This window comes from Stegostoma tigrinum, chromosome 38 (assembly GCF_030684315.1).
Source record: "Stegostoma tigrinum isolate sSteTig4 chromosome 38, sSteTig4.hap1, whole genome shotgun sequence".
Lineage (NCBI taxonomy): Eukaryota > Metazoa > Chordata > Chondrichthyes > Orectolobiformes > Stegostomatidae > Stegostoma > Stegostoma tigrinum.
In genome coordinates this window covers 4,139,855-4,154,314 of record NC_081391.1, presented here as the reverse complement: position 1 = coordinate 4,154,314, position 14,460 = coordinate 4,139,855, and the positions used below count along the sequence as shown (strand labels likewise).

At 41.9% G+C, this 14,460-nt stretch overlaps 1 protein-coding gene across 2 annotated transcripts in view; it reads right to left on the bottom strand.

The window, feature by feature from the left end:
• Nucleotides 1-14,460, bottom strand: part of LOC125447136 (guanylyl cyclase C-like) — a 121,308-nt gene that overhangs the window by 9,920 nt on the left and 96,928 nt on the right. For both annotated transcript variants that reach the window (XM_059640599.1, XM_048521281.2), the window contains exons 21-26: nt 12,277-12,435; nt 9,863-10,055; nt 9,411-9,585; nt 5,619-5,717; nt 2,725-2,819; nt 1,644-1,720 (exon numbers count right to left, since the gene is read on the bottom strand). In XM_059640599.1, coding sequence (XP_059496582.1) covers nt 1,644-1,720; nt 2,725-2,819; nt 5,619-5,717; nt 9,411-9,585; nt 9,863-10,055; nt 12,277-12,435 — 798 coding nt within the window. The remainder of the gene's footprint in view (nt 1-1,643; nt 1,721-2,724; nt 2,820-5,618; nt 5,718-9,410; nt 9,586-9,862; nt 10,056-12,276; nt 12,436-14,460) is intronic.

Genomic DNA, 14,460 nt, shown 5'->3' with positions numbered 1-14,460 from the left:
AGTTGTTGGAAAAGCTCAGCAGGTCTGGCAGCATCTGTGAAGAAAAAAGATCAGAATTAACATTCTGAGGAAGGGTCACCAGCCCCAAAACATTAACTCTGATTTTTTTCTTCACAGATGCTGCCAGACCGGCTGAGCTTTTCCAACAACTTGTTTTTGTTCCTGATTTACAGTATCCGCATTTCTTTCAGTTTTTATTTGGCTTTGTGAAAGGCAGGTCATGTTTAACTAATTTACTGGAATTCTTTGAGTACATTATGACCATGGTAGACAATGAGGAACCAGTGGATGTGATGTTATCTAGATTTCCAGAAGGCATTCAACAAGGTGCCACACAAAAGGCTATTGCATGAGTTAATGGGGTACGGTGTTACAGGCAATGTATTAGCATGGATAGAAGAGTGATTAACTAACAGGAAGCAAAGAGTGGGGATAAATGGGTGTTTTTCTGGTTGGCGATCAGTGGCTCAGGGATCAGTGTTGTGACCACAATTGTTTACAACTTACACAGATGATTTGGAGTTGGGGATGAAGTATAGTGTGTCAAAGTTTGCAGCTGACACTAAGATGGATTGTAGAGCAAAGTGTGCAGAAGTCTGGAAGTCTGCAGGAGGATATCGGTTAAATGAGTGGGCAAGGGTCAGCAGATGGAGTACAATGTTGGTAAATGTGAGGTCTTCCATTTTGGTAGGATTAACCGCAAAATGGACAGTTATTTAAATGGTGAAAAATTGCAGCATGCTGCTGTGCAATGGGGCCTTGGTGTCCTTTTGTATGAAAATCAAAAAGTTGGTTTGTAGGTGCAGCGGGGAATTAAGAAGGCAAATGGAATACTTTTCTTCACTGCGAGTGGGATGGAGGTCAAAATTAGGGAGGTTATGCTGCAGCTGTATAGTGTGCTGGTGAGGCCACACCTACTGCACTGTGTATAGTTTTGGTGTCCTTGCATGAGAAAGGATCTACTGGCACTGGAGAGATGCAGAGGAGGTTCACTAGGTTGATTCTGGAGTTTACAGAGTTGGTTTATGAGGAGAAATTGAGCAGGCCATGTCTATACTGATTGGTATATAGAAGAATTGGAGTGAGTCTTATAGAAACATGTAAAATTATGAAGTGAATACACCAGTGGAAGCAGGGAGGTTGTTTCCAATGGTGAGCGAAACTAGGACTGGGGACATAGCCTCAAAATAACAGGTAGTAGATTTAGGACTGTTATTAGGAGAAACCTCTTCACCCCAAGGGTTGTGAATCTGTGGAATTCCCTGCCCAGTGAAGCAGTTGAGACTTTGTTGAATGTTTTTATGGCAAAGATAGATTTTTGAACAGTAAAGGAATTCGAGGTTATGGTGACTAGACAGGCAAGTGGAGCTGAGCCCATGAAAATGTTAGCCATGATCTTATTGAAAAGCCTAGCAGACTCGAGGGGCCAGATGTCCTACTCCTCCTCCTGTTTCTTATATTCGTATGTTCTTATATATTCTGTGGAGTTTTGAAGAATGATAGGTGATTCAGTTTGACACTTATAGAATTCTAAGCTTGCCCCTGCTCCTATTTCTTAGAAGCCACCCTATTGCTTGCCTTTCAGGGTGAACTAAACCTTCCTCAGTGCTGGTAACAGTGTATGCTTCTCCTGTCTCACTTACGCTGAAGGTGGGGTTGGCAGCCTGAAATTGCAATCTGTTTCTCCCGTGAGCCAATAGGTCACTTCAGTTCCTCTTCCCTGAAACAGACAAGATATTAGTTATTCCCTTGTAGATCATATGACTCATGATTTACCAAGGTGTAGAGCTGAATGAACACAGCAGGCCAAGCAGCATCAGAGAAGCAGGAAGGCTGACATTTCGAGCCTAGACCCTTCTTCAGAAATAGTCACTTCTCATGGGCTGATTGCTTTGCCAACTCCCAAATCAAATATTGGGACCTATTAATGTGTAGCCAAATTCCCCAGCCTTCAGCAAATTCATGTCTAAGTCAGAAGATTCGCCCTGGACTTGCACACAGTCTGGGCTGCCAGTTAAGGAAACTTTGCACTGCTGCGAGTGCTCTTTTGGACAAGAGATTAAATCAAAGCCCTTTCTTCCCTCTTGAGCAGATTCAACACCATTTTATTGAGGAGTGGTAGCATTGACGTCCTGTTGAGTATTTTGCCTTTTATTCATTCCCTGATAGGTCATTTACTTGAAACTTTAACTCTGCTTATCTCTTCATATCAGCTGGATATTTTCAGAATTTTGTATTTTTTTCAGATTTCCAGAATCTTCAGTATTTTGTTTTAACATTCCTCCCACAAACAACATCTTAAACCATGACTTGGTTATTCTGAAATCTTGCTGCATATGAAATGATTGCCATGTTTTGCACAACAATGTTTTCACCTCAGAAGTTGAGGTTGAGAAAGGCACTACATAAATGCATGTTTTTCTTCCTATGTGATGAAGAGTAGAAACAGTGAATGCTCAGGAGCTGGTGCGCTTGTTATTCTCTCAGGAAGCTTACACAGTGTGAGATAGAATCCCTGGACCACAATAACCTCTCTATTGGAATGGGAGGTAGCCATTCAGCCCCTTGAACCTGTTCCATCATGGGCTAAGATCCATGGTATATCTGTACCTCAGCTCTAATCTGTTCATGCCCCTATCCTATGTTATCAACACAAGACTATCAAACTCAGCTCTAAAAATTTCGAGTAGAAGAAGTATAATTAGATCAAAGAGTCAGGATCACCTTCAGGTAGGTCTCTCCCCGCATCTCATATTCAAATTTACACTCTGTCCTCTTCAGTATATTGATTGTCGATTGGTTTACATGAATTCTTAATGCTGCAAAGAGAATATCCATTTCTTAATGCAGTTCAGACAAAAGGCCTCTTGAATCATTCAAATGGAAGTAGGGAGAAAACTAGATAATACACACTGGACCAGCATGGATAAAGGGTTAAATCCAGAGTGAGAGTTTGGGAGAGTCATTCTTGAACATAAGGATCAAATATTAAATGAGATGGGGCATATTCATTAGGCGTTGTTTAATCACAATGTTAGTTTTTAAGGGAGCTTTACCTTTATCTAGCCATCACTTTACATGTTCTGGAGAAGGGACACTGGACCCAAAATGTTAACTCTGCTTTCTCCACAGATGCCAGACCTGCTGGGTTTTCCCAGCAATTTCTGATTTTGTTTCTGATTTCCAGCATCCATAGAATTTTTGATTTTCCATTATTTCCCTTGTGGTGGGGATATTTGAAGGGACACTGTTGTCACTCTGTATTGAAATTGACCTGTCCTGGGAGGGTTTAATATGAGATTGTGGCAGGAGTTTTAGTCCATACCTAACCTACATGACTACATGGAGTTGGTGGACTGATCATATAGAAGAATTCAGCGGCCACCTTCAGTAAGTCTGTAGAGGAATGCATGCCAAAGAAGTTACCTGAGTGTTCCCCAACCGGAAACCATGAATGAACCAGAAGATCCACTCCCCACTGAAGTCCAGGTTTGAAGTGCTCATGTCAGGTGACCCTGATCTATAAGGAAATCTAGGTATGGTCTTCGCAAAACCATCAGGGACACCAAGCGGTAATATCAGACTAAACTAGAGTCTCTGACCAAACACACAAACACACATTGACTGTGCAAGGCTTACACAATATAATGGACAACGAAACAAAGTGGAGTAGAATTGCTTACAACAATGCATCCCTCTCCCGATGAGTTCAATGCATTCTTTGTTCGTTTTTAATAAAAGGTAGTCAGTGAAATGATGTCACCTGCCCTGACAGCCTCAAGTGCACCTATACCCACTGTCACCGCCACAGACGTCAGATCTGCCTACTTAAAAATGAGCCCTTTAGAAGTGATTGCTTTGGATGGAGTCCCTGCCTGTGCACTCAGATCCTGAGCAGACCAGCTGGTGGGAGTATTTGCTGACAGCTTTAACCTTTCTTACTGCAGTGTGAAGTCCCTACCTACTTCAGGAAGACCACTATCATTCTGGGGCTAAAGTAAAATTAGGCAACATGTCTTAATGACCACTGCCCTGTGGCTCTGACATCCATCAATACGAAGTAGTTTGAGAGGTAAGTAGTGGTACACATCAGCTCCAGCTTCCTAGGTTGACTTGATCCACTACAATTTGCCTACAGTCACAAAAGGTCCAGTGCAGATGCCATCTCCCAGGCCCTACAGCCATCCCTGGAAAAACTGCATAACAAAGACACCTATGTCAGACTTCTCTTTATTGATTTTAGCTCTGAATTAAAACACCATAATTCCAACAGAATTCATCGACAAACTCCGAGATCTAGGACTCTGCTCAACCGTCTGCAACTGGATCCTCAACTTCCTGACCCACAGACTGCAATCAGTAAGGATAGGCGTCAACATCTCCTTCACAATAATCCTTAACACTAGTTCCTTGCAAGGCTATATACTCAGCCCCTTACCATACACCTTATGTACTCATGCCCATGTGGCCAAATTTAGCCCTAACTCCATTTATAAATTTGCTGATGACACCATCATAGTGGGTCAGATCTCAAACAATGACAAGAGACAGTACAGGAAGGAGATAGACAGCTTAGTGGCATTGTGTAAAGATAACAATCTCTTCCTTAATGTCTGCAAAATGAAGGAACTGGTATTCAACTTCAGGAAGCGGAGTGGAGGAAACACCCTGTTCTGTATCAACAGTGCTGAGGTAGAGGTGGTCAGGTGTTTCAAATTCCTAGGAGTAAATATCACCAACAATCTGTCTGAGTCCATTCATGCTGACTGTACAGTCATGAATGCACACCAACGTCTCTACTTCCGAAGAAGGCAGAGGAAATTCGGCAAGTCCACAATGACCATAGAAACACCCTATCTGGATGCATGACATCTTGGTATGGCAACTGCTCTGCCCAATACCGCTAGAAATTACAGAGTTGTGAACGTAGCTCAGTCCATCAGACAAAACCAGCCTTCCTTCTGTTGACACCATCTACACTCCCACTGCCTCAGGAAAGCAGCCAACAGAATCAAAGACTCCTCCTGCCCTGGTTATACTCTCTCTCCACCCTCTTCCATTGGGCAGAAAGTACAAAAGTTTGAAAATAGGTACCAACATATTCAAGAACAGCTATCAGAGTAACGAACGAACCTCTCATATATTAGAACTGATCTTTCTCTGCACATGCAACACCAAATTCTGCATTCTGTTCTATTACCGTGATTACTTATGTAAGGTATAATTTGCCTGAATAGCATGCAAAACTATACATTTTACTGTATCTCAGTACATGTCAATAATAAATCAAATCAAATAAAAAAAACTGTACTAAATCGAGACACACAGAAAGACAGAGATAAACACAACAAGAAATATAGGTGCACTGACAGAAGTGCATTTAGAGAGACAGAGTAAATTATAGAGACAGACATGAGTTGAGAGACATAGCAATTGAGAAGAATGGAAAAAGTCAAAGATTAAAAAGGAGTTAAGGGAGAAAAAGAAAAATAGAACAATAAAAAAGAGGAAAACAGACAGAAAAATAGAGCAAGACAAACAGAGACAGACGTAAGGTACACAGTTTAGCTGGATAGAGAAAAAGTGTTAGATTCAGATGGGTGGGATGTAGATTTTACGTAATCCTGTAGACTCCATTCGTGAGGCCGTGTTGACCACATCACCAAACAGACAGTATCGTGGCATCTTGGTCCCTACCACACCGGCTGCACATGGACCTGTGACAAACAAAGCCATGATAAGAGGGAAGACAAAGAATTGTAGAAAGATTCAATGGAATGGAAGCTCATTCAGCCCATTGTGTTGGTGCTGGTACTTTGAATGAGCTATCCAATGAGTATCATTCTACTGTGTTGTGTAGTGTATTGGTTCTAAAAGGGTTGGAGACTGCATTAAATTTCACCCAATTTGATGATGTCACCCAGACATGGGTGAGGAAAGCAGGAGAATAGCTCTGGATCTTGATAGGGACAAATGTATCATCTGTCTTCCATAAGTCTTACAACAATACCTGACTATTTAATAGTAATTAATCTTATTGTATTTAATTGCTCTTATGTAATGAACTGCATATTGTTCAGAACTTCTTATCATTAATACTCAATAGTGGTTGATTCTCTGCCACAGGAAAACATATACATGGTATAGTGGCTCAGTTAGCAGTGCAGCCTCACAACTATAGGGACCCATATTTAATTCCAGCCTCAGGCAACTGTCTATGGGGAGTTCGGACATTGTCCCTGTGTCTGTGTGGGTTTCCTCTCACGGTCCAATGATGTGCAGGTTAGGTAAATTGGCCACAGTAAATAATCCCCATAGTGTCTAGAAATGTGCAGGCTAGGTGGATTAAACAGAGGAAATGCAAGGTTACAGGGATGGGGTAGGGAGGTGGCTCTGGGTGGGATGCTCTTCAGTGGATTGGTGTGGACTAGATGGGCTGAATAGCCTGCTTCCACACTGTAGGGATTCTATGACTTAGACCCAGTCAGGAATAGCAGAATGGTGGCAACATCCTTCTAACCACAAATTTCACAAACTGATCTTTCCCATATTGATCTGGAATTGTCTTCTTTCTCAAATATTTATCTAATCCCATGTTGAAGTTGTTACAGCCATCCATTTGGGCAGTGCAAAGCTCAGAGTATTATAACTCACCACATCATTAAAATAATCTTCATCTCGTTCCTGCATCTTTTAGTAATTAAATTCGTGAACTTGGGCTACTAACCACTGGGTGGAATAGTTTCTCCTTATTTACTTGCCCACGACAGAGCCTCTTTGTTGTGGCGAAAATACTCAAAGAAGTTGGGAATCCCAAATCTCACCCCTGAAGCCAACATTTCCCATTTCTGCGAAGGTGGGATTGGGGTGAACCATAATTCATGCATGATTGATTCCTTGAAGCATCTGGCCATTCAAATGACCTTCTCCCTTCACTGAAATGGGATTTTGGAGTTCCCGGTATCTAGAATGTAGAATCTGAAATGTGGATATTACAGCAGCTAACAGCAGAACTGTACACAGTGCTTTCTTTGGGATAGCCAAGCTACTCTTGGTGAGCAAAGATAGCCCTGCAGACATAGTCCCAGGATGCTTGGGGGTAGTGGGATTCAGGGATCCTTTGGGAATGCAGGTTTTCTCCTACAGTTCAAAGATGTGCAGGTTAGGTGGATTGGCCACACTAAATTGCCCATAGTGTGCTGGGATGTGCAGGCTAGGTGGATTAGCCAGGGGAAATGCAAGGTTGCAGGGTGGGTCTGTGTGAGATACCCTTCGGAGGGTTGGTATGGACATGAAGGGCCAGATGGCCTGCTTCCACACGGTAGGGATTCTATAATTTGGAGATGTGGGTATCAAGTGCCCTTTTTGACTATTAACTATGGGGAAGATTAAGTGTAAAAGATGCATAAACCCCTTGAAACTGTCCAACTTGTCAAGACATATTAAGAAGTGTCAACAAGTGTCAAAACGTGTATTCATGAAGGAGAGTGCTTTATCAATTGAGATGTGATATAGAAATTCAAATAATAGAACAATTTTTTTCTCCTTATGCAATACTCGTCGGCGTTGCAGGTGAAGGGGAAAAGGTGGTGAATAGAAGAAGGCACCAAGGCTATGAATCATAAATTCCCACAGCAGAGGAAGCAGGCCATTTAACCCATTAAGTCCACAGTAACCATTCGAATAGCACCCCACCCAGATCCACGCCTCCAACCTATCCCTGTAACCCTACATTTCCCATGGCTAATCCACTTTGTCTGTACATCTTTAGACTGTGGGAGGAAATTGGGGCACCCAGGGGAAACTCATGCAGGCACAAGAAGAACGTGCAAATTCCACACAGACAGTCGCACTTGGCTGAAACTGGACCCAGGTCTCCGGTGCTGTGAGGTAGCAGTGCTAACCACTGAGCTACTGTGCCATCCAAAGGGCCATAGGGAATTGGTTTAGGTCATTGGGTTCCATGGGTTGGCATGATTGGGATTTAGGAAGTGTTTGTGGATGAGGGGGAATGAAGGATTGGTGTCGGATGAGGGTTAAAACAATATTTTATATTTTCCGACCTTTTCGAGAGGTAAGCTGCCATTTTGAATCTGGTCCCAGGACACTTTTGGTGGAGGTAAGGAACCCTTTGGGTTTGTGAAATGGGTTGTAATTCATCAGACTGGTAAAGTTTTCATAAAACTGCCCAAAAGATGTGGAGTTAAGAAAAGAGTGCTGGTTATTCTAGAGTGCCTGCTAATATGAAACCATGACAGGATTTCTGCTGCATGAGCAATTTGCCAAACTATCATTTTACATTGGGATGACAGACAGCTCCAATGTCCTCAATGTGGACTCAACTTCCGGCCTCAAGGTGAAATCTGGCGTGGTCTGGATTGGAAGGACTGTTATTCTGAACTTCTATTTCTCTATTTTTCTAATTTATTGCTGGACTTTTATACTTTATTTTTCTAATTTTATTTCCCTAAGAATTTGTAATTAAGAATCTGTAGCTAGATACTTCTGTACCTAAGATGGCGCCATAAGTGACGACTTGTAAACTTTTCACTGCACTCATGTGAATACATGTGACAATAAAGCTAATTCTAAATTCTGCTACTTATTGAACCAAAATGTTAATTGACACAAGGGATTAAGCACTTAACTAAGACGCTTAATACATCAGAAATTGAGTAAAATGTTTGTTTACGTTAGTCCTTGGCACGGGGGCATCTATAAGTGTATAGGTTGGCATAGATAGGGCATGAAAAGTGAGGGAGTGAGAGTTGGAGGGATATTTTCTGTTTTAATCTTTGTTTTTAAACTTTGAGCACTAGGCCTGACCTTTGGCTGTTCCTAGGTTGTCTGGTCCAACTCCCAATCCAGCTTCCCACCCATCATGAACCAAAAATCAAAAGTACTGACATCCATTTTTAAAGAGAGCTGGGATTTCTTAACCCAGGAATGAAAATCAGGGCTTCCGAACAACTCCTTTAAATCTGCCTCTAACTATCTCTCTAAGTAAATTATACTAGTTTTTTGAGTCTTCCATGTTATTGAATTCCTTTATCGTTTGTTTCATTCTAATAAATATTCCAAGTCACTGACAGAATCTAAAGAGGAGATGGGGGGGGGGGCGGTGGTTGAGATACAGGGGAGTTGAGGGCTATGTGGAGGAGTTGAAAGAGGAAGTTGAGGCCTGGGGCATTATTGAATGGTGGAGCAGGCTTGAGGGGCCAAATGGCCTACTTCTGCTCCTTCTTATTTTCTTCGGTCCTTATATTCTTCTTGCCCTCTACAAGGCCTTGACATCTTTCTTTTCTATACTGAGATTCATATTGCCTTTAAAGATACTGCCTGACTCTATCAACTTGAGGCAGGTTTTGCCTATGCCCTTCCCTTTGACTACGGGGCTTTTGCCTTGTTACCTGAATGAATACCTATCCGAATCCAGATAGGCAGGTCAGGGAGGTGAGGAAGCTCAAATGACCCCATGAAGTTTAAAATGTCCAGGGCCATCCAGGCGATGTCCACTGCGTGCCTATTTCCATTCCGCCTTGGCAAACCAGATGCTACCATATAGGCATCCCCAATCGTTTCCACCTGGGTCAAACAAACAGACAGGGTCATTGTTCACTCTGTCTCAAAAGAAGCTTGCATTTCAAGAACATCTTTCATCATTTCAGGATGTTTCAAAGCATCATGCATCCAATTAAGTATTTAATAGCATAGCTTTGTAGGTCTAAGGAGACCAGAACTGGGCACAGAACTCCAAATGGGGTCTGGTCAAGATCAGCTAGAATGATATTGACCTCAGGGATAATGACTCAACTCTGCCACAATCAGAAGCCCTCAAGTTCACAATGTGGCTCTTTCATACCTTATAGACATCATGATTGTCCAAGATATGGTCAAAGTTCTTGTACATGTTATTTAACATGTCGACCACCTCCATGGGAGTGCTGAACTTACAGATGGTGGTGAACCCCACTATATCACTGAAGTAGATAGTCACTTCTTCAAAAAGCTCAGCCTTAACCTGACCCGTTGTCTTCAACGATATCACGACTGGCCTAAAATTAAAAGCAAAAGAGAAACGGTCACTTCCTGCTCCTTTAAAAAGTAGACTAACAACAATTTACATTTACATGGCATCTTTTACATAATAAAACCTCCCAGGGCACTTCACAGGAGAGTTTTCAGCTAAAACTCTAAGGATATATCAGGTAATCAAACATGGTCAATGAAGTAAATTGTACAAAGGTCTGAATGAGAAGGGAGAGAGAGAGATGGTCGAGGTGTTTGAGAGAATTGCAGACCTTGGGGGCATGTGCACTGAGGATGCAATCAACAAAGTTAGCGCGTTAAAGAAAAGGGATAATACCAGAAATGGAGCATTGCAGAGATCTCAGAGGATTGCAGGGTTAAAGAAGTTTACAGAGATAAGGAGAAAAGCCTTGGAGGGATTTGAACACTTTGAGCACATGCCTGTGAATTTTTAAATTAGCTAAAATCATTGAAAAGCCAGGAAGAACAACACTGGAACAGTTTCAGCAGCAAGTGACTCAGGACTCTGATAGTGGATAGCTGGAATGAGCAAAGCAATTTTATTGTGCATACCGTTCTCATTGTGTGTGTGTGTGTGTGTGTGTGTGCGTGTGCGTGTGTGCGCGCATTTGTGTGCACGTGTCTGTGTGTATGTTGTGTGTGTATATGCATATTTGTATGTGCATGTGTGTCTGAGTGTGAATGTGCGTATATGCCTATGTGTATGTAAGATGATGTCTGCTCATGGCAAGAACACACCTGCACATTCTCCTAATTTGGGAAGCATGGCTGATCAGAAAATTCTCTCCCCCTTCGCTTATCATCTGCCACAGGCGTATCTGAAAGACTTAAAGGTTGAAATCAGCCTTCTTGGATACGGTTGTGACTCACCTAATTTGGGCTTTGAACCAGAGCTTCTGACCTAGAGGTAGGGACACTACCCTCGGCACACTGCATCCTGAACCTGAGTACACAATGTCTTCACTGGAGGCAGGGGTGACCTCAAAGAGTCTCAGGTGTAGGTCTGGATTTTCCGATAAAGAGACCTAATTTCATATTTGCCATCATTAAGAAGGTATGAATTAGGAGGAGAAGGAAACCATTAAGCCCTTCTAGCCTGATCTGTTTGTGCGTCAAATTCCACATTCCCACTTCCTCCCATGATTGCTGATTCCTTTGTCCAATAAGAAGCTATCTACCTTAATTTTAACAATATTCAATGATCTTCACCTCCACCATCATCTGAGCAATGCCTCAGGTGCTAGGTAGGGTTGTTAACTAGTGTTAGGCATATTCCAGGAGGTGTGATCACATGACTCCTGCCTCCAAACATCCCTTCCCTATTCTTTCTTCCACTGTTCACCTGACAAACATTTCCTTATTTTTACTTTCCAATGGGATACATTTTCTTGGGCTCTCTTGAACACAGTTTTGTATGTTTCCATACATGTTCCACGACATAGTTCACCAATATTGAAATACTTGAAAAGAAATAGAATTTCAGGCATATCAGGAAAAAGCACGGGGGAGGATTAATTAAAAAGTTCTGACAATGATCACAGGCACAACGGCACTGGATGGAGTAAAACCTGTACAAATTGTTTCACAGCAAGACAGACGTTGGGCAGATAGATGTATAGATATTTTTAAGCAATCTTTTCAGACCACTTTTGGACACACCTCAGGAGCAGGTAGGAGTAGAACCCAGACCTTCTCAGCCCAGAAGCAGGGACACTAACAATGTGCCACAAGATGTTGAAACAGATAACTCCCAAGGCAGGAACCAAACACTCAGCAAACAAGCTAAAAATCAAACCAGTAACACTGCAAAACCTACATTTTCACCACTATGCTATCATCTTGAATGCCAGGCAAATTTATAAGCAGCTATATCTGCTAATAGTAAGTTAACTGTATTATCAAGATTAATGAAATACTGGTAAAAAGCACGGAAAGATTAAGCACATATAAAGAGCTACTGGGTTAGTTGGTAGGTGTGGCAGACAATGCTGAATTCTGCGAATAAATCAGAACAGGATTAGCATCCAGTTTCACTCAAATTCGTCTGGATCTACTTAACAATATTAACAAGTTTGACAATCACACTGTAAGATAGATATTGAAGACAAGGAGATTCAAGGACAGTGAAGCAGCTAGGATAAGTGTAGTCAGACAAATTATATGGTGGTATGTAAGTGGACAAAGATAGCCATGATGCAAAAATCAACAAAGGCTGATCTGGCTCACTTTGGCAATAGCATGTAGTTGAGCTGATCTGCTCTGTCACGTTCAGCCTTGTACAGGGCTGTTCTCTCCTCTACCAGGTGCTCCAAGTTCTTCGAGTACATCTGAAGTCGGCGGATCAGTGTGTCCATGTAGCTCTTGTCCTTTTCACTATGGAATGTGCTGTAAAAGATTCAATGGAAATCTGACTACAGGTTCCTTCATGTACCTCAGGGACAATTCCACATCCTACGTTAGAACATAGAACAATACAGCGCTGAACAGGCCCTTCAGCCCTCGATGTTGCGCCGACCTGTGAACTAATCTAAGCCCCTCCCCCTACACTATCCCATCATCATCCATATGCTTATCCAAGGATTGTTTAAATGCTCCTAATGTGGCTGCGTAAACTACATTGGCAGGCAGGGCGTTCCACACCCTTACCACTCTCTGAGTAAAGAACCTGCATACTTCCTCTTCTGAGATAAAATGTTGAGAATATCCTGTTGACCTCTTCTCTTTATCAATATTCAAGGAAGAATTTTCGTGACTGACTACAGTCATCTCTCCCTTCTTTGTACATTATAAGGAAACATTCTTTTGGTACTACCATTGCATTTTAATTCCCAGTATCCTGATTACTGTTTTTCATTTTTTTAAAGTATGTCCAGTTTTTTTTAATATCACTTCTTAGTTCTAGTCTTTCTCCTTCATTGCTTTGATATCCTTCTGTTTGTTTCCCCCAAACCTGTTCTATTTCTATTGCAGATTTTATATTGCTCCAATTTCCTCATAGATTTCCATGTGATCATCTCCCAGCTGTAACCATGTCAGATATCATAGGTATCAGCCAGAACTGCTGCTTCTCTGATCATTTATTCTTGGTGCTCATCTAAGTAAGTTCTTAGGTTTGCAGGAATTACTATTTCTGAATTTTTGCATAATAATAATTTATTTTACTTTCTCAAATTTTGTGCTGTGTCATTGGTGTTCTTGTCTAAAATTCTACCACCATGTACAACACTTGGCTGAAGCGTGGGATGTGCCTTGAGAAAGACACATTATAGATTCCATTGACCAAAGGGAGATCTTAAAGGCCTTAAATGTTTGGAGGGGATTCTCGAGTTTAGGGTCGAGGCAGTTGAAGACATGGAAGACAGAAATGGTGCAGTGATGAAAGTAGGGAATGCATATGAGGTTAGAATTGGAGAGTTCAGGCAACTTGAGGGATTGTAGGGCTGTAGGCATCTACAGTGGCAAAGACATGGTGCCATGGAAAGATATGAAAAGGAAAAGAAGATTTGTAAACAAAATACAGAGTGAGGGGTATCTGGGACTTAGCACAAGTTAGGATATGGGTAGCAGAATTTTGGATGAGTTCATATTTAGGAAAATTCTGAAGAAGAGTCATTTCAGATTTCAAAAGTTTACTCTGGCTCTGTCTCCACAGATGCTGTTGGATCTACAGAGTTTCTCTAGCATTTTCTGTTTTTATTTCAGATCTCCAGCACGCATGGTTTTCGCTTTCATTCAAGTTTAGGAAAGGGGTGAAGAAGTCTGACTGGGAATGTCAGAGCTAAATGTCTTTAGACTTAAACTTCCTGTGTCTAATGATGTATGGAACAGACAAAGCATGTGTTTATGGAAGACATTGTCTAATTCTGCATGTCAGATAAACAGTATGACATTTAAGAGACAGTGGAGGGTGGTGAGAGGTGATAGTGATGGTCATCACCAGTGTACATGTGGAACCCAACCTCAATTTTTGGGTGGTGTCATTGAGGAGAAACATGGATCAGAAATGGGGAATAAGGGTGAGGATAGATCCTGGGAAGGCACAGAAGTGAAGAGAAAAGTCAGTCTATGTGATTCTGTCACTCTGACTGGTCAGGTAAGAATGGAATCAGGTACCCAAGTGGCTGCCAGAGAAATTGGAGGAGGATTGTGGTGAAGGTTGCTGACAGGCTTAGGAGGCCAAGGAGGGAAAGGTTTATCATGATCAAAATCACACAGAATGTCATGTCACAGAAAGGGGCAGGGCTGGGTGGCAGGATGGGGAATGTGGGGAGACATCTTTAGAAGGTAGTGATCAGGGATTTCCTAACCAAGCAGCTCAAGAACTTAAATATTTTACATCCTGTTCAACCATCAAGCAAGCCAACCTTCCACCTATTGACCCCACTGATACTTCTCGCTGCCTTGGGAAGG